At 60.8% G+C, this 23,117-nt stretch overlaps 1 protein-coding gene across 1 annotated transcript in view; it reads right to left on the bottom strand.

The window, feature by feature from the left end:
• The window catches only part of ASS1 (argininosuccinate synthase 1), a 49,533-nt gene that overhangs the window by 5,754 nt on the left and 20,662 nt on the right, over nt 1-23,117 (bottom strand). Inside the window, exons 8-13 of the mRNA XM_012754521.3 lie at nt 21,603-21,673; nt 20,956-20,986; nt 15,924-16,014; nt 13,386-13,470; nt 12,745-12,809; nt 4,719-4,850 (exon numbers count right to left, since the gene is read on the bottom strand). Coding sequence (XP_012609975.1) covers nt 4,719-4,850; nt 12,745-12,809; nt 13,386-13,470; nt 15,924-16,014; nt 20,956-20,986; nt 21,603-21,673 — 475 coding nt within the window. The remainder of the gene's footprint in view (nt 1-4,718; nt 4,851-12,744; nt 12,810-13,385; nt 13,471-15,923; nt 16,015-20,955; nt 20,987-21,602; nt 21,674-23,117) is intronic.

The raw sequence follows: 23,117 nt of genomic DNA, 5'->3' as shown, positions 1-23,117 counted from the left end.
GGTGGCGGTTCAGGGTCAGGCAGCCCTGGGTGTGTGGCCTTCGCCTCTCTGTGCCTCTATTTCCCCATCTGTTGAGTGGGGTGACACAGTAATATTGCACACGGAGGCCCCAGCCCTGAGCGAGTGATGTAGGGGCAGCCTGAACTGGAGTGCAGGGAAGAGCCTGTGCCTGGGGAGGGGCGGGCCCCTCGGAGATCAGCGAACCGTTTTCTGTTATACACACTGCTAGTGTCGTCACGTGCAAGCAGGACATTTTTACGTACATAAGCAGAAACCCTGTGATTCATCCCAACAGGTCCCACGAGAAGCAGCCCCAGCCCCTCTGCTTTCTGGTGAGGAAGGTAAGAAACGCCTCCAGCACACAGGCTGGGGGTGCGGAGCCTGGATTTGACCTCTGCAGGCCCCCATGGTAACCACTCTGCCTCCTATGACAGTCTCGGAGCTCCCTCTGGCTGGACCGCGCCCCAGTCTGCAGGTGGGGGCGGGAGGTGCCCGAGGAGTGCGGGCCTCCTCCCTAGTCTGCAGGGGGAGGCTGGCCAGGCAGGCCTCGGCCAGGGGAGGGACGGGGCGAGGCTAGGGTTTCCCTGAAACGGAGCTGGGAAGGTGAGCCCACCTGGGCAGCTGCCGGGCCAGATGGTGCGTGATCTCCTGCCCTGATAAAGGGCTGGGTCAGCCCAGGGGCCGCGCTATTGTTGGAGGCCCGGGGGCACCTGCCGAGGCTTCCCGTGGGAAAGGGGACAGGCCTTCTCCGGGATGGGGTCCCGAGGCGGCTTGCAGAGGTGGGGGAGGGCCAGGCTGGGAGAGAGGAGGATGGGTCCTTGCTCTCCAGCGTCCCACCATGTGAGTTTACATCCCAGCCCCACCTTGACAAGTGACACAACCGCCCTGTGCCTCAGTTGCCTCATTTGCACAACAACATAACATGGGGTGGGGGGTTGTGTGGATTCAAGGAGAGAATGCACGCAAGCACTGAGCGTTTTGCATTTGCAGCTTGGACTGCCTGACCTCTGCCAGCCCCCACTGTGGACGGGTAGGCAGAGGCCCAGAGAGGAAGAGTGCTTGTCCAAAGCCACACAGCAAGCCTGTAAGAGCCCAGGCTTGACACAGCACTCCTAACTCTGGCCCAGGGCTTTCTCCAACATGTCATGAGACCCTTCTGGGAGGGGACACTCATGTCCCTGCGGCCCCACCATGCCCCAATGTCCTGGGCTCAGTCATCTTTCTGACTGAGTTGGGATAATTAGCTCATTAACTTCTGGGGCTGGAAGACAGGCATGAGATGAGCCAGAGATAAGGAGGACAGAGATCTGCCTGGGAGCAACTGGCCTGGGCTTTATCTTGGCATCTCCTGCCTCCACCCCACCGGTCCTCTGCTCAGGTTTCTTTTCCCAGCAGATCCAGCCTGGGGTGGGGGACAGTGAGCCTGGCTGGAGCTGCACTGGGGGAGACCCTGCACTTCCTGGACCCCCAGCTGACTGTGGGCGGGTCGGGGACTGAGCTGGAGAGGCCCCTCCTCCCTGCTGCTGGGTCCGGCCAAGCACCCTACACACCTGGTCTTGTCTAACTGGGACAACGCTCTGCAAGTGGTCCATTATGCCCATTTTACTGGTGAAGAAACTGAGGCCAGGGGAGAAGAGGTGAGCTACATCCCCTAAATGAGAGGCTCCATTGGGCCCCTCCCAGGTCCTGGAACTGCAGTCCCGCCTGGCTGCCCCTGGAAGCTGCCCCTGGAGGGAGAGAGTCTGCCTGAAGCCCAGACAGCCAGATCAGGATATTCTGGCCTGGGGGAGAAGAGAGGGAGCTAGACAGTCTGACACAGACCCACAGATGCAGGGAGGCAGTGGTCACAGAAGCCAGGGCATCTCGGGAGGGGCTGGGCAGGAGGCCTTCCCTATGCCTCAGTCTCCTCATCTGGGCCCGGAGACCACAGGGGCTCCGAGGAAGCCAAGTGCTACGGCAGAGTGGTGGCTCCATATGCCAGGAGCTAGACAAGACTGAGAAGAGGCCGGGCGCGGTGGCTCACGCCTGTAATCCTAGCACTCTGGGAGGCCAAGGCAGATGGATTGCTTGAGGTCAGGAGTTCGAGACCAGCCTGTGCAAGAGCGAGACCCCATCTCTACTAAAAATACAAAAGAATTAGCCAGGCAACTAAAAATAGAAACAAAAAAATTAGCTGGGCATGGTGGTGCATGCCTGTAGTCCCAGCTACTCGGGAGGCTGAGGCAGGAGGATCACTTGAGTCCAGGAGTTTGAGGTTGTTGTGAGCTAGGCTGACGCCACGGCACTCACTCTAGCCTGGGTGACAGAGTAAGACTCTGTCTCAAAAAAAAAAAAAAAAAAGAGAAAAGACCCCGGCATGCCCTCTGCCTGGTGCCATCTATTTTACAGGAAGGGAAACTGAGGCTCCGGGAAAAGACAGACTGGTGAGAGATCATAAACCCGCCACAGGCAAGGCCCCCAGGCTCCTGCCTGCCCATTTGGAAACCATGCCGGGCGTTTGAGTGATTGAACACACCATGGCTTTCCTGCGAGCCAGACACTATTCCAGACGCTTCCCAAATCCTCACGCACTCAGCCCTCACCCGAGACAGGTGGCGTCACCGTCCCCACTCTTCAGATGGGAAAACCGAGGCACGGGGAGGTGACGTAGCATACCCAAGCAGCCCCTGGTCTGTACCACTGATGTGTCCCTCGTGTGAGAAGTGGCCTCGAGCAGCCCCTCTGAGCTGTGGGGGACACACTGCTGCTGCCCGAGGTTGCCCGTGACACCTGCGAGGGGCTGGGCAGAGCTGATATTCCGACGACTACCCGGGCTAAGCCTCCACTCCCCGCCGCGACCCTCTCCTCCACTCTGAGGTTTTGTTCCTTGTGAAATCTCCTAATTGCTGTACCTCATTTTGGGATTTAGAGGGCTTGTCCCTGGCGCACAGAGCAGGGACTCGCCCCAGGCCATCTGGAGAAGAGGGACCATGCCTTGCAGCCAGGAGCCAAGCAGTGCCCCAGACACCCCACTGCTCCCCTATCACAACCGCCCTTGCTAAGGGCTCCCCGGGCCTGCTGGAGTGCGGCCAGGCTTGGCCTCTGGAGCCGCCAGTCGTCAGCTGTGAAAGCTTGGGCGAGTGTCTTCACCTGCTGGGCCTCAGTTTCCTCACCCCCGTGCAGCTGAGATTAAATAATACCCGCCCGGGGCCCAGCTCAGGGCCGGCAGCAAGACGGCGGGGTCGGCGGCAGCCTCGGCCACTGCAGGATCCCGCGCAGCCACCACTTCTTAATGACTCTCCTACTTTGTAACCAAAATGCACCTTTCAGCCTTGAAATCCCATCAGGCTGGAGAACCCGCGGGAGGCAATGGTATTTAAACACCTGCCCATACCTGGGAAGCGGGTGGGGGCTTGGCTTCCAAGCTGCCGGGAACAATGGCAGGGAGAAACAGCGGCAGCCAATAAGCACGGGCCCCCCTCAAGTCCTGTGACAAGTCTCAGGGCCTGGGAGGGGAGGAGAGCCTGTCCCAGGTGTCTGTCACTAAGACTAACTGTACCCAGGTCCCCTGACGCCCAGGCCCCCACAGATGTCAGGGTGGCCTCAGGCAGCAGCCTGTCCCCACAGCTCAGAGGGGCTGCTCGCTGCGACTCCCCACGTGAGGGCCCCGTGCGTTACACAGCCGACCACAAACATCTCCTGCAAAGGGCCAAAGAGTGGGATTTCAGACTCTTAGGGTCGTCCAGTCTCTGGAAACACTCGACTCTGCGGTTGGGGCTCCAGTGTAGCCCCGGGCACCTGACTGTGGCTGTGTTCCAATTAAACTATGTGTGAACATTGAAATTTGAATTTTATATAATGTTCACATGTCACCAGATAGCATTTAAAACATTTTTTTCTGTCTCCATGATTTAAAAATGTGAAAATGATTCTTAGCTCCTGGGCTGAGCAAAAACCAGTGAGGACAGGCTGGACTCGACTCAGGGACCGGAGCTGGGGGGCTCATTTATGCAACCTGAGGGTTGGGTTTGGGTTCAGGAGGCCTGAGTCCAACTCTGCGACAATGGGCAAGGTGCCTATAAAACGGGGACCCACCCCCACCTGGTGCTAATGTCACCCGATCCTTCCACACAGGGGCTGGGTGTGTGGTGGGGGCTCAGGCCCAGTGGCCACCCCAGTGGCTTCAAGGTCAAGATCTGGCTCCTGCCTGCTCCCGGACCAGGCTGGGTGGAGTGCTTGGTCAGGGAGCCCCCGTACCCCCTTCCCCGGCAGTTCACGGGGCCGCTCCAGGTTCTGCCTGGGGACAGTCTGACTTGCGGTCAGACCCAGCTGGGCCAATTCTGGTTGTGTCAATTTGTACAAGCACCTTCCCCCCTGCCTCAGTTTCCTCATCTGCAAAAGGACCTGCAGACCTCCCAGGAAAGTTGTGATGCGTCCCTGGCCTTGCTGGAGTCATGCAAATTGCAGGTGGTGGCGGCGGCTGGGCACCTGGGAGGGGAGGTTGGTGCATCTCGCTTGACACCCCGTGAGCAGGGCAGGTCCCGGCACGCCCTCCTCACTGCCTAGTCCCCTGCGCTCTCCCACAACCCCCTGGGCCTGCAGCTTCCAGGGGCTCACCCGAGGATGGCAGCGGGGGTCTTGGAGGAGGATGCACATCGGGGGGTGGGGGTGGGGAGGGCAAGGTCAGAGCCCGAGGGGCACGTGGAGCCCGAAGGGCGCAGCTGCAGCGTCTTACGCACCGGTGTACACCAGCTCGGCGAATTTCAGGCCCAGGCCTTGTTTGATTTTGCGCACTTCCCGATCCATGGTGAAGGCCTCGATGTCTAAATGAGCGTGGTAAAGGATGGTCCCTGCTGGGGTCTCGTAGATACCTAGCCATTTTTCCAGGCAGGGGGAAAAGGAGAAAAAAGAGAGAAACGCATGAAACCCAAACTGTCAGCAAATGACAAAAAAAAAAAAAAAATAATAATGACTCGTCTGACAGGAGACAAGCCGGTCGGACCCATTCACTCCCAGCTTGCTGCAAAATGCATCTGTCATTATGTTCATGCTGGGGCCACGACAGTCCACTCTGCGGCTTGTGGAGAAAATGTCTAGATGCCCCCCTTTGAAGAGGCCCTCAGACGTTGGAAAATGACAGGGTTTCGGAGCAGCTTCCCCCTCCTTCCCAACGCATGCCCACCGGCCCGCGGCTGAAAACCTGTAATTAAAGCGACTATGGTGGAGCCCAGGGCCCCAAATATCCCTTCCTCCCTTCCACCAGGGAGCCAGGGGAGGGGATGGCTGTGCACATACATGTACACATGTGTACACATGTGCCACCTTCAGCCCATGGGCTCTGCAGCCAGGTCTCTCCAGAGACCGTGGGGGTGGTTGAAGGCTTGAGCCATCACCTGGGCTAACCCCACTGTACAGATGGGGAAACTGAGCCGGCAAGACGGCACTTGTGCTAGGTGCAGCTGGGAACAAAATCTAGGCCCCCGAGTCCCTGCCCGGTGCCGTCTGCTGCCTGTGGCTCAGCTGGCCGTGGAGGCCCAAAGCTGGAAGGTCAGCGGAGAGGGTCTTGCTCAAGGTTCCTCCCTTTTTTGCAAAACCTGCTTGGACAAGGTGGTCTGTGAAGTGACACGGAGGCGCCTAGGCTGAGATGTCCAGAGGAAGGCCCGCTCAGTGGGGCCATGCCGCACTTGAGGACACTGGGGCACTAACAGGCAGGCTTGGCCCTGGTCACGGCCCAGCCCTTCTCACCCCCTCGGCGTGGCCTCTCTCGTGGGCTCCGCAGAGCTGTCCCCGGGCAATCCTGCCCTGCATGCGCTGTCTGGCTCGAGGAGGGCCAATAGCCGCCCCAGCTCCCTGAATTCTACCCCGAAAGCGTCCTTTCTTCCCGCCATACAATGTCACGGCGTTGAAGGGGCACGTTTTCAGTCATCCCGAAAATTTACCACCATCAGCTTCCCACGCTGGCTGCTTTAAAGAAACCAGAAAGGGTCTGTCCCCGTGTTCAGAGCAGCACTAATCACAACAGCCGAGAGACGGAAGCAGCCGCCAAGCGTCCGGTGATGGGCGAAGGAGAGGCCAAACGTGGCCCGTGCACGCAATGGGATGCCGCTCGGCCCGGGGAGGGAGGAGAGGCCGACAAAGGCCGCAACGTGGGCGAACCTCGAGGACACCGTGCGAGGCGAAGTTAGCCAGACACACAAAAACAGACACGAGGACCCCCTCGTACAGGTCCCCAGGGCAGTCAGGTCAGAGGGCAAGTAGAACGGTGGGTGCCAGGGGCTGGGTGGGGGTGGCGGGGGAGTGTCTGCGGGGGACAGACTTCCAGCCGGGGAAGACGAAAGCTCTGGAGACGGATGGTGGTGACGGTTGCACCACAGTGTCAAGGTACTTATTGTCACAGATGTTTAAAACGGTAAATCTTATGCTATGTGTATTTTACCACAATTTTAAAATACAAAACCAAGCCAGAAAGGAGACTGTCCTCAGCTCTAAAGTACAAAGGGGACCTGGGGAAGCTGAGTCGGGAGTGTCCCCCTCTGAGAGTCCTACAGTCTTTCCTCTTTAGGTCTCTCGGTCACAGAAACGCCAGAGCTCACGGGAAGGCTCTGCAGGGCCGGCCCAGCGCCGTGTGCTCAAACCTGACTCTTAGCTGCAAACCTGACACGCGAGCACAGTCTCGGACGGGAGCCCAGGACACCGACGGGATGGCAGCAGCCCTGCCGGGCCCACCGAGCAGTCCGTAAATCGCTGATCCTGTCTAACGTGCCAATTTTGCAGGCAAGAAGACTGAGGCCTAGGGAGGGGGGGTGACATGCCCGATGTCACCCAGCATCGAGGGGGGAAATGGGGTCAGCATCGGGGGCTCCCGGCTGGACTCCAGGTGTCCTCGCCGGGCCTTTGGCGAAGCGGGAAGGGAACACCCGCGCTGGGGCGCTGGCTGCCGTCGCAGAGGAACGGGCTGGTTCTCACGCGGCCCTGAGGTGTCCCCGGCAAGAGAGAACCTCCCTGGGGCCCGGCTCGCTCATCTCTAGACCCCGACACCTGGTCGCAGGTGACGAGCGTGAAAGCCCCACGCAGCTGCCAGACGCGGACGCGGGCGTCAGTGCCGTGAAAGAGCCTGCGCCCGCGCCCCCCGCTCGCCGGCAGTCTCCGCCGGCCCGCCCGCCCGAAGCTAGCAGTGACCTCCGAGGAGAAAACGACCTCGCCAGTGTCCCCAAGTTTGCGCGGGAGGCCCAAGGCCTCAGCTCCCTGGGGAGTCCCTCAGGCCCACGCCGGGCCCCCCAGCCCCACCGCTGCTCTTGTAAAGACGGTTCCCGCGGCGACGGGTAGGGAGGGAGCCGGCTGAGAAGGGCCATTGCCGGCAGCGGAGAACTGGGACCCCAGAACTCAGCAGGAAGCCAGGCCGCTCCTGGGGCCGGGCGGCTCCGCCAACACGCGGCTCCGACGGTCCCAAGCCACCGGAAAGGCTAACGGTTCGCGGCCTGTCTAGAAAGACTGGTGTGTACGAAGCCCCCAGAACGGCAGAACGATGTTCAACGCGCAGGTTCTCGTTCAGCCCAGAAATATTTCGCCAACACCACGGCGATCCCAAGAGCCTGCGAGAGCTGGCAAAGGCCCGCTGGTCTTTCCCCCGCACGTGCTAGGAACTCAGCACCCTCTGGGTTGGAAACGGGCCTTCCAATGACTAGTTTCGCTACGTTTTGGAAAAACCCGGAAACTTGCAAAGCCCGTCCCTACACTGGCCACAGGCAGTCACAACAGCACCGTCCTGGGTGGGCCGAGAGCAGGAGCCCTCCTCGTTTTCAACTCCTAGACACCCAGGCCTGCCTCCCCGCTGCTCTGTCCTTAGCTGGGCCGACTGCGGGCACGGTCCACGCTGTACCTGCAGGGCAGGGAACCAGAAGTCCCACGACTAACGCCTTTCTAGAAAGTGCCCAGCTTGGTTTTGCTGTGTGACCTCGGCCCCTCTCAGCTCCCTCTCTGAGCTCCAGGCAACCTGCCTGGAAAACAAGAAGGTTGCGAGTTTCTGCTGCTCTTACATTCTAGCGTCCTCTGAGACCCACTTCAAAGGCAAGTGTCGAGACGCACCGTTCCCGGCGTGCCGTGCCTGCGGACAGCGCTGTCTCTAGATGCGGCAGGCCGCGGGGTGATCGCCTTCCAGCCGTGCAGGGAGAGGGAAGGCAGGTGGGGTTCAGGGCTCGGGGGAGAGCTATGACTTGCCCCGGGTTCCCCAGCTCCCTCCTGACCCATGGGGGGGGGGCAGAGACGCCTGCTGGGGCAGAGGGCGGGCAGGACCCAGGGCCGGCGGGCAAGAGAGGAAGCTGCAGCCAGAGACACACCAGCACAATTAATAGGCTGCTCCTTCCCTGGAAGGTGTTAAAGTTAATTGTGGCTGAACAAAAAGCTTGTTTTTAGGTTGCTGCTGCTGTGTGTGCGTGTGCGTGCATGTGTGTGTGTGCGTGTGCGCGTGTGTGTGTGTGTGTGTGTACATTTTAAAGATCTCCCCTCTCTTCTCCACAGGGGTAGGGGGCTACAGATGATTTCTGTGTATTTCTTCTGGGGAAAAAAAAATGACTTTAAAAAAATTTGTGACAGAAACCTGATGCTAAAAGACTATGGATTTGGGGCTTTTGACAGTCGGCATACAAACCACTGCGCAAAGGGAAGGAGGAAATGACAGCTGAGCCTCTGTGTTGCCGTGGAAGAGACAACAGACATCTTCGAGTGACACTCACAGCAGCTCCAAGTGTCTATTTTCATCTCTCCGTGTTTACAGGAAAAGACAGGGGTGTCAGCAGTGCTCCGCGGAGCAGCTTCAATCACACCATAATTACTGCTGGGAGGGGGGTGGGGAGAAGGGCGAGGAGCTGGGGTGGCCGGGGTGGGGGCAGAGTGGACCACGCAGGCAGAGGTGGGAGCAAGCGGCTGCTGCCGCTTAAATCCCTCTCGTCTCTTCCTGAGGCTGCCAGCCAGGTTAGCCCGGACCGAGCAATCTCTCAGAACTGAGTGGGATCTGCCAGCCCAGCTGCAGGGGGCCGGGGGCTAGGGCACCCAGAGCAGAGGCCCTGGTCCTCCCTGGTCCTTCGGGAAAGCAGTATCCAGATGCAGAGACTTGGAAAGGCAGGGGAAGGAGGGTTGGCTGGAGCCCAGAGGCTCCCCTCTTAGGTACCAGGGCCAAGGCTGGAGGCGGTTGCCATGGTGACGGGGAGGCAAGTCAGGGTGGGACTCTAACCATCCTCTATGCTCCTGGGGCCCGGCGAGCCCCGTCCTGGGAATCAGGGTGGGCCTCTGGGGTTGGCCACGCTGGGCCTCTGGGACTGAACCCCCCTTTGCTTCCTAGGTCTCCCTCTACTCTCCATCTGGAATGTTCCATCTGAGCAGAGCCTCTGGCAGGGCTGGACAGGTGGGCGGGCAGGATGGGTGAGTGAGTGGCAGCCCTTGTTCCTCCTAGGCCAACAAGTGGAGGAGTGAGGAGAAAGGGAGGTAGGAGGGTGGGAGAGACGTGGGGGTGCGTGGAAGAAGAGGTGAAAGCAGACACCCCGCAGGAGGGAGGAGGAAGGGGAGAGCAGAGAGCAGGAAGTCCACAGAGGGGGGTGGGGGGGAGGAAAGGAAGGCCAGAGGAGGAGGAGGAGCCACAGAGGTGATGCTGGGCAGGCAGGGGAGGGGAGGGCAGGGGAGGGCAGGGCGGCTGGAGAAGTCGGGGCCAGAGAGAGGGGAAGGTGAGCCAAAGGACAAGCCCAGGCTCCTTCCCTTCCCGCTGCCCTCCTGCCTGCCCTGCCCCCCTTCTCCTCCCCACTGATTTCATTTACTTCACTTAATTAGCCCCCCTCCGGAGTTAAAAAGATAATGTGATAATGACAATGTGAACAGCCACAATACAGAGACAGCTACCCCATCTGCAGCTTCCCTGGTCCCCTGACCCCACGGCCCTGGCGGGCTGACCAGGCCACCCCAACCCAGGCCACTGGTGCCACCCAACTCCCTACCCCCCACCTCTGAGGAGAAAACAAGCTGTTAACGAATTTCAATTACGAGCTTTGTAAAATCAATACAAATGACATTTTCCCCTCGTACACCGAGATACGGACAATGGCATCTTCCTGCTCTGCCCTGGGTATAATTGACGATTAACAGCTTCTTCTGTGACTGCACACTTAATAAAGGCCTCGTCACGATGGACTCCACAGAGTCCTAACGTGTCGTCTCCACTCTTGGCTTCTCGCGGGGAAATATTTGGAGTTGGGAAACGAAAACAAGACTTTCTTCTCTCATCCCCCAACCCAGGCAAGAAAACAGGCCAGCTAGAACGTCCGTAGGGTTGACAACTGGAGGCCCAGAGAGGGAGAGCAACTTTCCTAAGGTCACGCAGCAAGTTCTCAGAGTTGGAATCCTGATTCTCTTCCCCAATGACACAATGCTCAGACTGAATTCTGTGCTTTCAGGGACAGCCCCCGACAGGCACATACACAAGCCCTGGGCAGAGTGAAGACTGGGCTTTTCCTCGGCGGGTGGTAAGGAGCCAAGGGCGTTGGAACAGACTGTTGATCTCACTCACGGCTCTGACCTTCTTCGGGGACGAGCTCTCCCAATGGCAATGAAGGCAAAATTGGGACTCAGGTCTGACACCAAAGCCCGGGCCCTCAGCACCAGCTCTTCAGTGTACCTCCCCAGGTGCCTTGAGGCTCAGTCCCCATCAGACCCAACCGACCACTAACGGCCACCTGGGTGCCTCCCGCCCTCCCTGTCTCCCTGCCCAGGTGCTCTGCTATACCCCCTCCACTCCACATTCTGCCACTGAAGCCCTTTCTGCCGCCTCCTCCACGGTGTCTTCCCAGAATAGCACAGTCTGGGCCTTCCTCACTCGCTGCCTCCTCCAGTCCACTTTGGCCTGACTCTCCCCACCCAGCAGACGCCATTTCCAGTAAGAGCAGGCAACCAATTTTCACCACTCCTGCCAACCCCGATCGACTGGCAGTGCCTGCTTGGAGCCAGCAGGACAGTGACACAACCGATTAGTGATGCCTGCCATGGGCGGGGGTGGGCATGACAACAGGGGCAGTGCTGGACACCCCGGCACCACACTGACAGTTCCCGGAGGCCAGGCTGCCTTTGTCCTCACCCAGCATCCCCTGGTGACCGACACCATTTGTGGAGTACTTCCTTTGCACCAGTTCTGCCAGCGCACGTGGGTTCGAGCCCCGAGCCGTCCCACTCCAGAGCCCAGGCCCTTAGCACCACCCCGCTCCAGGCCTCTCTGGGTCCAGGCATCAACCCTGGTCCTGCCACTGACATGTCGGGGACTTTGAGCAAGCCCCCCCTCCCCCCAGCCTTGGGGGGGGTCTGGCCTCTGGCTCCCCAAGGTCCCTCCAAGGCTCTGCTTTGGAGGACTTGCATTGTGCTGGCTCCCAAGGGCAGGTTGAGACAAAGGGACATTTAATCAGATGTTAATATAGGTAAGAGACAAAGGTGAGCAGAACAAAGGGAGCAGCTAATTAGTGACATTGTTCTCTACAAGGCCTTCCCCAGAGAGTTTCAATTAGGTTGCTTCCCACGGATAATAGCTGTGGCAAGAGGCAAAGCCCCCCCGCTCGCTCCCTGCCTCCCCACAGCTTAGAGGGAAACTCAAACAGGTTGGAGCCAGAATGATCCAACTCCCACCCTCCGCTCAGCACATTTCACTTGGGGAAACTGAGGCCCAGAGATGACAAGTCCAAAGTCATTGGGCAAACCTGGGACAAGAACCCCAGGCATCCTGTCCCCCCAACCCCCGCCGCCTGGCCACCACCTTTTTCTAATAGCTGATGGCTGGTGGTCAGCTGCCTTTGGCTTTCAGAATCTTAGTAACATGTCCTGAAGCACAAAGGGCCATGACTCTACCCGACCTGGTTTTACGTGGCTGTGTTAGCTTTGCCCGTGGACCTTAATTAAGCACAGTGGTCTGAACATCTGCCAAAATAGGGCTCCTGACCAGACCCCCAATATTAAAATTTCAGGTGCAATCAGGGGCTCCAACTGCTGAAGCCTCGTCCTCCCCCTCTTAGAGTCCCCCAAAGAACACAGCATTGCTATATCACACGCTGGCAGACTCTCGGGGACATGGGGTCCCCTTGTCACATGGACACAGAAACTGAGCCCAGGAGGGGGGCGTGGTCGAGACGAATGGGTGACTGGCAAAGGGAACCACGGGACTGGGTTACTAAGAGAAGACGGGAAGGCAGAGGCACCTGCTTGGGGACCACCCTCCCTGCCCCCAGCCCAGACGGAAGCTGCTGCGGGGCTGGCCAGCCTAGAGGGAGAGCCCTTCCTGCCCTAGAACAGGGGCCTTCGCACTGCGCCTGACGGTGGGACAGGGCTTAGCCCTGGCTGGCTCACGGGGCTGTGCAGCCACGGCGCCCACCCCTGGCGAGATTCCGCCCTGCCTGGCCGGCGTCCTCCACGCATCCCTACTGACCACGAGATCGGCCCTGCAGGCCTGGCCCACCCTCCCGGAACATGAGAGAGCCTGACCTCCAGGCCTGGCCCTGGCTGCTCCTCTCTGAGGCTGCCCCGGTCCCCGCCCCCCCGCCCCCCCCAGCTCTTGGAACAGCGCTTCTCATTACCCCCTCAGAGGTCAGTGGCAAAGGGCCTGTTATCCCCACTTCGCAGGAGGGATACCACAGTCTGGTGGGGTGAAAGGACGTGCCCAAGGTCACCCATGTAGCCCGGGTGGAGCGACATACCAACGGGACGGGGGGTTCGGGGGGCCGTGGGTTCAGTACCGGGCCTCACCTCGGGACTTCATGCCGATGAAGCGGTTTTCCACGATGTCGATGCGGCCCACGCCGTGCTTGCCCCTGCGGGAAGAGCCGGTCAGTTGTCACCCCCCCCCCCGGCTGGGCTCCCAGCTGCAGGCTGCCATAGTGTGAGCCACACAAAGGGTTTAGGCTCCACCTCAGGATCCAAGACTCATGTCTTCTGAGTGCCCACTATACAGGTGGGGAAACTGAGGCCCAGAGAGAGCAGGGATTGCCCAGGTCACTGGGTGAGTTCAGCTGGCTCCTTCTGTCACCTCTGCCCTGGGGCCCTGCCTAGCACTAGTGCTGACCACTGCTCACCTGTCCTTCTATCCTCGCCTCGGTCCAGCTGGGCACCTGGGAGCCCCAGCCTGGTGGTCCCCCGGGGACAGCAGGCCCCCCAGGGCTGTTACCTTCAAGGCTGAGGGATTTTGATGAGGACCACGGGAACTCTCCTGCCAAACAGCCCCCCTTGGTCCGGGAGACTCTCTATGTCCAAGGGGCTAGGACACATCCCGTCCCCCCCCCCCGCCCCGGCTCCTAAATCACAGCTGTGGCCAGTAGCCGAAATGGCCCAGGCCAGTGCTTGCCCGAAGGGCGGCCCCCAGGTGGCCGGGCAGGGCTGCGGACACTCACGCGACTTCATTCAGGTACATGAACAGCTCCAGGGAGGTCCGGTGGGTGGTGCCATCCTTGACGTTGGTCACCTTCACGGGGACCCCTGGGGCGGGAGGAGAGGACAGTGGGTGTCATTGGGGCCAGGCTCAGCATAGGAGACTGCGCCCGCCGCCCCGCCCTCTCCCTCCACCCGCAACGCCTTAAATGGATGTGACAGATATGGACTCCAAATGACTCCTTCAAAAGCCCTGTGCAGGTTGAGGCCTGCTGGGGGGAGAGAAGGGGCGAGGAAGCCCCCCAGAATGAAAGGGAAAATGCAATAAAAACGCTCTCCCCCACCCTCCCATTCTCTTTGCCCCTTTTGCATTTAGGGGCTGTGAAATTGGAACCAGGCCCTGAACTAATTGAATTTCACGCTCCACCATTGTCTTACGCCGGGAGCACCTTCTGTCCCACCAGTCACCCGGGGGCCGCCAGGCCGAGGTGCGGCTGAGCTCGCTCGCGCGCACACACACACGCACACACACACTCACACACACACGGCCCCCGCCACGGCTGTCAGGCGGACCCCGGGCCCCGACCCCGCACCCCAGACCCGCACGCAGCCGTCTGGTCGATGGGGTGACACAGTGCCCGCTCCGGCGGGCGAGGTGTTGGCGGCGGCCCCGAGTCCCGGAGTCGGGCCCGGGGTGGCAGGAGGGCAGCAGGGAGGCGGCCGGCCCGGCGAGGGACGGGGTCTGGCGAGGGGGGTGGCAGGGTTGGGGGGCAGTGGGTGGGTCAGGGCCGACTTTGAATAGCAAGGGGCACTTTCTCGAGCGGTGTGAAATGAGCAATAAATGTATCAGGAGCTAACAAGAGAGCTGAAACAGTGACAAAGAAAAGCTGTTCAAAGTTGGCGGCTAATCCCCCACCCATCTGCCCGGCTCATTACCATGGGCCGAGCCACCGGGTGCCAATCAGGCCTCAATAGCGGCTTTCGAGTCTTTATTAGCCAGGCGCCGCCTGGAGGGGCTGCGCTCAAGGCGCTGTCAGCCGCGCCATTCTTAACCCCCATTTCCAGGGGTTTTATAACTTGGTTGTAAATTGCTATTAAATGTAAGTCTGCCCAATAATGAACCTTAAGCCCCTCTCGCCACCCCCCGTCTCCCCCCGCCCCCTTCCTCCCCCCCGTCCTATTATGGGCCTTCGCTGGGGCCTTCGCTGGGGCCTGCCCGGGAGAAGAGGTGACATTGTTGGTGCTGCTGCCGGAGAAAGCCTCTTAGCCTTTAAAATAGTTAATAATTAGATTAAAACTTCAAATAAATTAACTAGAGAGTGAATGGGGACTGGCCAGGGGAGGGTTCCTCCCGTCTTTTTTCCCCTTCCAGACAGTCCCCAAATCCTTACAATGGGTCACATTTCTCCTCCAGCTCAGCCCGTGGGGCTGCCCGGCTCCTCGAGCCCTGCGCCCAGGACCCGCCGCCGGAGGGCCGCCGGCCACCCTCACCGTCCTCCCGGGCTCCGTGCCTGCAGACCAGGCCTGGGGCGCCAGCTGCCTTCAGGGGCCTCTCGGAGGCCGGGTCGGCCCCGGAGTGACCGCACGCCATGCTGGGCACCCGTGAGCATCGCTCCTGTGGCCCGTTTTACCCAAGGGCTCCTTGAGGCCCAGAGGGGTGAAGGTGGCTGTCAAGGTCACACCAGCAAGAGAAGAGGGAGGGTGGGGTCTGACCCTCTGCTCCCCCCACCGGCCTGGCGCTGCCCCGCCCTGACCCTCCCAGGTGCCCTGGGGAAAGGCCGAGCCTCAGAGCCAAGCAGGCCTGTCCTCGGGGCCCCTCTCCCTCCGCTCCCTGCCTGGGCTCGAGATGCCCTCCTGCCTCCTCTCGGTTCGTCCTGACCCTGCCCTACAACACCTCCTCCGGGAAGCCTCCCTGATCTCTGCAGCCCCTGGAAAAGGTCCTCTCCTCGGACCCCCTGAGCCCTCACTGTGAGCCTGATCCATGTCTCCACTCCTTCCTCCAGGCAAGAAACGTCCATCTGCCGAGCTCAGGCACCTGGGCACAAAGGCCAGGCCGGCGAACACCTCTTGTTGAGGGCAGCGGGGGTGGGGGGAGGTCGGGACACCCCCACTGCTGAGGGGGGCAAGAGGCTGCAGGTTTGAACCCGGGTTGGGGACGAGGCTCCGAGCAGCTAACTCAGGGCGAGCTGAGGCTGTTGATGGGGGTTCAGAGTGGCCCTGCGGTCAGCTCTCCAAGACTTGCCACTGGCCAGGGGCCTTCGGTGGCAGAGCCTCCCACCCAGACGGCACACCGCGCCGGGACAGCAGCGGGCACCCCGCCTCCCGAGTACGACAGGGAAACCGAGGGCCAGGACAGCCGAGCGGCGGCTCAGGGACTGGATGCCCTCGCTGCAGACCTGGTGTGAGGGGCAGCCGGGGGTCTTTTCCTCCCAAGCCGGGAAGCTTCCCCGGCTCAGCGCCCAGGGAAGGGGGCTATGGGGAGCCCTGGAAGCCGCAGCCTCCACTCTGGGCATGGCGGGCCCAGGCTCCCAGGCAGGGCGGGGAAGGAGCCGGGCACGTACCTTTTTTGAACTCAATCTCAAGGATGTCAGGGCTGTTGGGCGCTGTGGCCGGGTCCTGGGTCTTTGTGTAGAGACCTGGAGGGGCTTGGCTCTGACAAAAGACGGAGAGAGGTTGGAGGATGGGTGCCAGCCCCGGACACCCTGCACCCCGCCCCTGCGGGGACCCGCACCCCTCTCCTCTGCGCAGCACCGGGCGCCGGCCGCTGGCACTTCCGCACCAGCTGGTGCGGCCACCAGCCCCAGCCCCCAGCCCCGCCGCCCTGCTTGCCAGGGGCCTGGGAAACAAAGGGCTCAAGAAATCAGACAATTTTTCCCCTCAACGTGATCTCATCTTTTCCTTCGACGCCCCCACAGCTGGAGGCAGAATAGCAGGAGAGGAACAAGTCAGGCAGGAAAAAGTGCTACTTTGGAGGAGCGAGGCGGCGTTCCGGGGGCTTCCCGGGAGTGGGCGCGCACGCTCTCGCCGGCACCGGGAATTGGGGTTTATTCTGCACTGACCGCAAAGCTAATGACTGCGCGTGACCCCAGCAGGTGCTCCGGCGAGTCGAGCCGTCCCCAGGGTCCCCGAGGTTAATACTCACAGGGAGAAAAGAGAAGAGCAAAGCAAAACCCATTTGAAAACACATCAACCTTTATGTATATTTCTCCCTGGGCGTGTTGAGGCGGCGGCAGCGGCGGCGGGGCTGGGGGCTGCAGCTCGCAGCATTCCCTCCTGCCTTTGCAGGCCCGGCTCTCCCAGGCTGTGGCTTGGACACTTGCCACTGTGGGGACAGGGCCCCCCAAGGGGCCTGGCGGCTCAAGTCCCTCCTGTGGGCGTCCTGCGCCCAGCTGTTCTTGTCCACCTGCCGACAGTTCCTTAAATCTTTGCTTTCGAAACCTTGCAAACATTCACATGTCACTTTCCACCTGCAGTTTCTTTTGTGTGTCCTCAGCGCCCTGTTTGGCAAGAAGGTCAAGCACCGTCACCCCATCTACAGGTGAAGAAGTCGAGGCTGAGCGGGAGACACTGCAACCGCAGCTGTGAGTTCCCTGCGGGCCACGCCCAGAGACAGGGGCCCCACGAGGCCCTCAGGCAAACTACTTTACCTCTTGGAGCCTCAGTTTTCCCATCTGTAAAATGGGGGAAATGACACCTGCCTGTGACTATCTTACAAGTTAAGAGTGGAGACAGGTTTTTTTTTTTTTTTTTTAATTGGACATGAAAACACATAAGAAGATGCCAGGGAAGGCCCGGTGCAAACTGTAGCGAGCCCCATGGGTGGCGGAAATAGCCGGAAAAGACCCCAGGGGATGCACTGAGCAGGACCTCTTTTGGAAAAACGTCCCTGCAAGAGAAACATCCCCGCCCTGTTCGGGCTGAGAAAAGTGCCTTGGATCACTCTCCTGCTGTCACTTTGCCATCCCAGTTTCCTGGGACTCTCCTAGTTGTGGCACTGAAAATCCCTTGTCCCTTGTGTCCTTAGTCCTGTGCACACTGATGGTTGATCTTTCTAGCTCCACCTCTGAGCACAGACGGGGCCTGTGATGGCCTCGCCCACCCACCTGCAGACTGCTGTGTGATGGGGCCAGTGGCATCCCTTTGTCAGTTTCCATTTGTAGGGCAGCAACAAGAACCCAGAACTGATCTTTTTTCTTTTTTTTTTCAGAGACAGGGTCTTGCTCTGTCGGCCAGGCTAACGTGCAGTGGCACGATCATAGTTCACTCTAACCTTGAACTCCTGGGCTCAAGGGGTCCTCTCACCTCGGCCTCCTGAGTATCTGGGACTACAGGCATGCGCCGCCACACCTGGCTAATTTTTAAATTGTTTTGTAGAGATGGGGTCTTGCTATGCTGCCCAGGCTGGTCTCAGACTCTTGGGCTCAAGCAGGCCTTCTGCCTCAGCTTCCTGAGTCGCCGGGATTACAGGCAGGAGCCACTGCTGCTGGCAGAACTGGTCTTAAAGACAGGCCCCAGGAGGTAGGAGGAGTCCTTAACAACCACAGCCGGATGCCTCCAGCCACCAGAGTGGAAGCCGAGGCTGAGAAGTGGCTTGCCCAAACCGCACTTGGGAAGCCAGCCCAGGGGACTGCCCTGTCCCCAACCCTATGCTGTGTCCCAGCCACCGTAGTACCCTGGGCTGAGACACAGTGTGAGGTCGCTGGCCGGAGAGAGCCAGCGTCACCCAGGGGGCAGGCCCACCTCTGCGTCCCCTGGGCACAGACAGGCCCAGAGGCTCCTCCTCAGTCGAAAGAAAGGTCGGGGCCCCGGGTGGCCAGCACGACCCACGGCCCACTCCCCGCCCCTCCCCACCTCCACCTGCCCTGGGCCCGACTGCCAGCGTTTGTCACGTCCTCTCTGCCACACTCCCCCACGGAGCCCCAAGCAGAAGTGGAGGACGGCAGCGTTGGCAGGCGGACACGCGCGGGCCCCTGCACTCTGCCGCAGCAGCGCAAGTCAGAAGCAGCTGTCTCGCGGGCACCTGACAGCGCCGCCGATTAAATAAAATAACTAAATAGAAATAAAATGACATTTGCTTTGCATCCCGAGGTGGCTGGGCGCCTGCCTTCTTTTTACTCTCCCTCCTAAAAGCCCAGTTCAAATGACAAATAGTTTGTTGCCGAGTATCAATGCCATCTATTTATCCATCCCAGCGGGAGGGCTCACTTCCAATGTCATCCTGGGGGGGGGGAGGGAAGAGAGGGAAGAAAAAGGGAGAGAGAGAGGGGGGTGGGGGGAGGGGGAGAGGGCAAAAGAAAGCATGAAACAGGCCCGAGAAGGAGAGATTGGGAGCAAATGGCCCATGAACTAAACCATGATGTAGAGGCATGATCGATGCTGCGAATGGTTTATTCATCCATCAGGTATGGCGGGCCGGCGGTGAATGAACTCTTTCACTGTGGGCCGTATGAAGTTAAAGCAAGTAAATTTCTATCTTTCTTCGCATTAGCTGCCTCATTGCCCTTCAATCAGCCCTCACGGAGGCAGAAAATGGCTCAGCCATCTGCCTGCAAACCCTCCCTGCCGCAGGTCTCCGGCTTTTTTTTTGGAGCGGGGGAGGGGCCGGGCTCCCCGAGGCTCCATCCCCCTGAGCTGCTCCAGAGGGGCTCCAGGCACCAGAGATCCAGGGAGGCAAGGGCGGGTCCTGGCGTCTAGCGCCCCCCGCCACCCCGCAAAGTCCCGGCCGGCCGGCGCAGACCCGCTGCCCAGGTGGCTGGACTCTGGGTACCTGGGCCAGGCCCCAGGCCTCTGGGCAGGAGTGATGTTCCCCTCGACTACAGCCCAGCCCAGCCCAGCCCAAACTGTCCTGCTGGATGAGAAGGACCCCTGAGCAGGAGAGGACCGGGGCCCCTTCCTCTCCAAAGCTGGCCTGGGAAGGGAGGGCAGAACCCCCATCTCTACGATTGAGCCCTTGCCCTGTGCCCAAGGGCTTTAGATGTCCCAAGAGGGACATGCTGTGGTTTCCCACTTTGTACAAGAGGAATCAGAGGCTCAGAGAGGTTGGGTAACTTGCCCAAGGCTGCACAGCAATAAGTAGAGCTGGGATTTAGACCCAGATTTCCTATCTCTGGGACTCAAGTATTGAGTGGGTGGCAGGATCCTTAAAAAAGACACTCGCAGCACTTACCTACCCTTCCCTGCCCTTGTCAGGCAGGGGCCGAGGGGGCAGAACCAGCCGCAGCAACATAGTCACCTGCACCAAGCCCGAGGCCCCGCGGGCACTGTCCAAGGCTGATGTCCCCTCTGGCCTCAGCTCTGCTCCCCAGTGTTGAGGTGTTCTATTCTTGGGGGCCTCGTCTCTGGAATGCTGGCTGGAGAGGTGTGGGGGTGGATTCCTGGCGAGCTTGGGGCCTGGGAGGACAGCGGGCAGCATGCGGCCCCCTTGCTGGTGACTGACTTGCTAATTGGGGGTGGCTGGCCTGAGTGTCATGGGGTCAGCAGAGCATGAACTGGAAAAACCTGTGGCCAGCAGGCGGTAGCCCCGCAGGGCCATCAGCCCCCAGGGGGCAAGGGTGCCGCTCTCCTGAGTGACAGGCTTGGACCAACCAGGCGAGTGGGCAGGAGGGGGCCGTGGGCAGTGGGGGCACCACGGAGGGCCCCGGCCCGGGTCCTCACTGGGCAGCTGGTGCCCTGGGGCGAGTCGCTGCTGTGGCCTCACCCACAGAGCAAGATGCTCACGGGTGGCGTTCAAGGAAGCCAACTGGGAAAACGCCAGCCCCGTGCCGGCCTCGGGCCGGCGTGCAACATGCTGTGGCTGACACTGTGGGGGGGGGGCTGAGGGGGGCAGCACGCAGAGCGGACGTCAGAGACACCCGGGCCCTGAGGAGCCACCCCGGCACCCTGGGCCGGGCTCCGGCGTTCCCGGTCTCATGCCAAGCCCCGGCGGCCGCCCCTCCAGCTGGCGCTCTGGGACCCCCAGGCCCAGCTGCCGAGTGTACGTCCCCCCCAGACAAGCACTCTTTCCCCGAAAGTCAGCCAGCAGCCCACCCCACCTCCCAACCAGCCGCCCGGTGCGGGGCTGGGCCAGGGAGCGAGACACAGTCCTTCGGGGACAAAGAGATTTTTCTCTTCCCATGAAGGATCTGGCCCTCCCGCCCCATCTCCCCCGGCGCCAGGGGTGGACACAAAGAACCCCCCTCCCGGGAGAGAGACCCTAAACTCCAACCAGGGCTGAGGGCCCAGCACGGCCAGCCTGGGGCTCGGGGTGGCTGGCAGTGGGCGTGGAACCCAGACCCAGCCACGGGGGTCCGGAGGCTCCGGTCTGGTCTGCGCCCTGCAACTGGGGTGGCCTGGGAGCGGGCGGGCACAGGCTGGGCCCTCCCACGAGGGTCTCATCTGCCTAATTACGGCCTCATTGTCTCACGGTCACACCCCTCCGTGCTGCCCTGAAACGTCCCCCTCCCGGTCCACAGCGTGGAGGGCGGGGCGGGAACACAGGCAGGGCTCGCTCCGGCCCCACGCCCGGGCCCCCCACGCCCGGCCCCCGTGAAATTTCAAATTAGGCTACAAATACGGCCACCGCCAAGAACGCTGGCTCGAGGGAACGGGGATTACCTTGGGGTTCTCCAGGATTCCAGCCTCGTAGCTGTGGAGGGAGAGGGGAGACGGGCGTCACCTGGGGGAGACACGGCACACCCCCCCCAATGCACACACCCATCGTGTTGACAAGTCTGGTGGCCTTTTTCTCTCTGCCAAAGCAACGGTTGCCAGCCCTGCCCGGAACATTCTGGGCCACCGCAGTTGGCTGCGGGAGCTGCACGTTGCAGCGAGCAGGACAGCCAGGACCCTCCCTCCGTCTTCTGGGGCAGCCCCAGGGCGCCACATGGGGGGCTCTGCTCTCGGGCAGCTTCCCACATGCTGTTCCCCGAGCCTTAAACACTCTTCCCTGTGCCCTGGCTGGGCCGCTTCTTCATCCTTGAGCTCTGGTCTGAGGACATCCTTGAAGTTTTAACCTCAAATGCTGCCTCCTCCAAGAAGCCCTCCCTGATGCCTGGGCTGAGGCCGTGTCCCCATGATCTATGCCCCACAGCAGTGAGCAGCACTGTGGCGAGGGCGGTGCATGAGCTGGGTGGCCTGATGCCTGCCCTCCCTCTCGGCTCCACCAGGGCAGGGACCGCGGCTGTGGGGTCACCACCAAGGAGCAGGTGTGCACTCGCCAGCGCCGCCCTGCTGGAGGGGTGGAGGGCGGGCGGGCGCCTCACCTGATGTGCATGAGGTTCTCGTCCATGCTCCACGGGTTCTTGGGCGTGACTGGGATGGGGATTCCGTGTTGCTGCGGGAAAGAGCGGCACGGCGCAGGCGTGAGGCAGCTGGAACGTGCGGTCAGGCCCAGCTTGTTTCTCCCAGGGTGGCAGACAGCTCAAGCCCCGGCCCTCTTCAGGCAAGAGCCTGGGCCACCTGCTGGCCTCCTTCCCCTCCCCGGGGCTGCCTGGGGGGACAGTGCTAAGCCGGGGGGTCTGAGGTGCTGTGGAGTGGACGCTGGCTCTGGGGGTCCTTGCGGAAGATTCCGGGTCTACGCGCCAGGGCCCGCAGCACTGACAGTGCGCCAGGCGCCATGCAACGGCCCCCCAAAGCCAGCGCACCCACCCCCACCACGACCCGTGAGCTGGGAGCTTGAATGGACCCAACTCCCACGTGGAGCCAGGATGTGAACCCGGCCGTCTGCCACCAGATGCCACACTGAGCTTACCGTGGACCCAGGACCCAGGGAGGGGGGCACCCAGGAGAGATTCTTGGTCATGGCACTTGTTTACAACATGAGGCCCAGCACCTGTGGGGGCCCGAGTCTGGGCTGGTGCGATAGCCACACGTGTCACTCTGCAGACCCGAGCAGGGAAGGCGGGCACGTCCCTGTCTCCACTGGCCCGGCTCTGACCACGTCTTGTTTCCCAAAGGGGCCAGTCCACTGTCACAGGAGAAAACTCGCCCCCACCAAGACCCGGGGCTAGAGGCCCCCACTTTGTTGTTGTTGTTGTTGTTGGTTTTTTTTGAGACAGAGTCTCACTGTTGCCCAGGCTAGAGTGAGTGCCGTGGCGTCAGCCTAGCTCACAGCAACCTCAAACTCCTGGGCTCAAGCAATCCTCCTGCCTCAGCCTCCCGAGTAGCTGGGACTACAGGCATGCGCCACCATGCCCGGCTAATTTTTTCTATATATATTAGTTGGCCAATTAATTTCTTTGTATTTATAGTAGAGACGGGGTCTCGCTCTTGCTCAGGCTGGTTTCGAACTCCTGACCTCGAGCAATCTGCCTGCCTCGGCCTCCCAGAGTGCTAGGATTACAAGTGTGAGCCACCGCGCCCAGCCTAGAGGCCTCCACTTTGAAGGCCGCCTGAGCTCTCTGGGAAAGATGGTTGCCTTGGTGACCCGAGCTGCCCCGGCCCACCCCTGGCCGAGATCTGGCTCGGGCACTACCCCCTGCTGCGCAACGGGTCCCTTGGCCCCAGGGGCTCCCAGTGGGAACCGCAGCCTCCGCCGCCGGCCTCTCCCTGCCCAGCTCTGGCCTCGTTCTCACGACTGTGAGAGACTGTAGGATTCTGGACGCCTCCTCCAGGGAGCTGCTGTCTCCTTCATCGTCACTTAAAAATTAACATGAGGCCAAAATCCTTTGGGTTTTTGTATTATTTAAAGCCAGGAGACTCCCTCTAAAAGAACAGCCCACCATCTACCCTAGAATTTGTGGATTCTTCATTTTAAACTCTATGAGCAAATGAGAGCA

This window comes from Microcebus murinus, chromosome 12 (genome assembly GCF_040939455.1).
Source record: "Microcebus murinus isolate Inina chromosome 12, M.murinus_Inina_mat1.0, whole genome shotgun sequence".
Classification (NCBI taxonomy): domain Eukaryota; kingdom Metazoa; phylum Chordata; class Mammalia; order Primates; family Cheirogaleidae; genus Microcebus; species Microcebus murinus.
The sequence above is the reverse complement of the archived record's forward strand: the minus strand, read 5'-3'. Positions and strand labels throughout refer to the sequence as shown.